The sequence below is a fragment of the Cystoisospora suis genome, assembly GCF_002600585.1.
Source record: "Cystoisospora suis strain Wien I chromosome Unknown contig_1718, whole genome shotgun sequence".
Classification (NCBI taxonomy): domain Eukaryota; phylum Apicomplexa; class Conoidasida; order Eucoccidiorida; family Sarcocystidae; genus Cystoisospora; species Cystoisospora suis.
In genome coordinates this window covers 704-1,257 of record NW_027154518.1, presented here as the reverse complement: position 1 = coordinate 1,257, position 554 = coordinate 704, and the positions used below count along the sequence as shown (strand labels likewise).

The 554-nt window shown below is 49.3% G+C and overlaps 1 protein-coding gene across 1 annotated transcript in view; it reads left to right on the top strand.

Annotated features, from left to right (window-relative positions):
- CSUI_003805 (cyclin 4) overlaps positions 1-548 on the top strand; it is a gene marked incomplete at its 3' end in the record, with an annotated part of 2,481 nt that extends 1,933 nt beyond the window's left edge. The window contains exon 2 of the mRNA XM_068064000.1: positions 25-548. Coding sequence (XP_067924021.1) covers positions 25-548 — 524 coding nt within the window. The remainder of the gene's footprint in view (positions 1-24) is intronic.
- Between the last annotated feature and the right edge of the window lie 6 nt (positions 549-554).

Sequence of the window (554 nt, the reverse complement as noted above, 5' to 3'; positions counted from 1 at the left end):
TCTTTCTTTCTTTCACTCCTTCAGATCCTCAGCCTGTCAATCTAGCTCAAGAAAAGACTTTGCCAGCAGAAGGCAGATTTCACAATAGCAGGGGTGGCGGCAGTTCGTTAACGCCAGCAGGAAGTCATGCAGGAGATCTCCCCACCAAGGCAGAAGAAAGGAGACAAGAAGAAGAGTCTGAGGCTAAATCACAGTGTAAAGGAAGTCGGCCATCTGCTACTACTACTACTACAAGAACGAGCGGCACCTCTTCAACTGTGCGTCATCCTCTACCTGTCGTGCCTCCTCCAAATCTTTCGTCGGTCTTTTCATCTTCCAAGACTTCTCGGACGTCCTCGTCATCATGTGTAGGGGGGAGCGATATGAAGACGAGTTACGACCAGAGTAGTCAGGATCGTAGCTCGAGCGACTCTCTCTCTAAGGTAGCTCATCCAAGTGACGCCAAGGAAAGTCAAAAGACGATCAGTGAAGGGAGGGGGGTGAAAGGTCATGGGGATAGAAGTCAAGGTGGAAGGGATGAGAAGACTTCTCACGTAACTTCTTCTTCTTCTTCA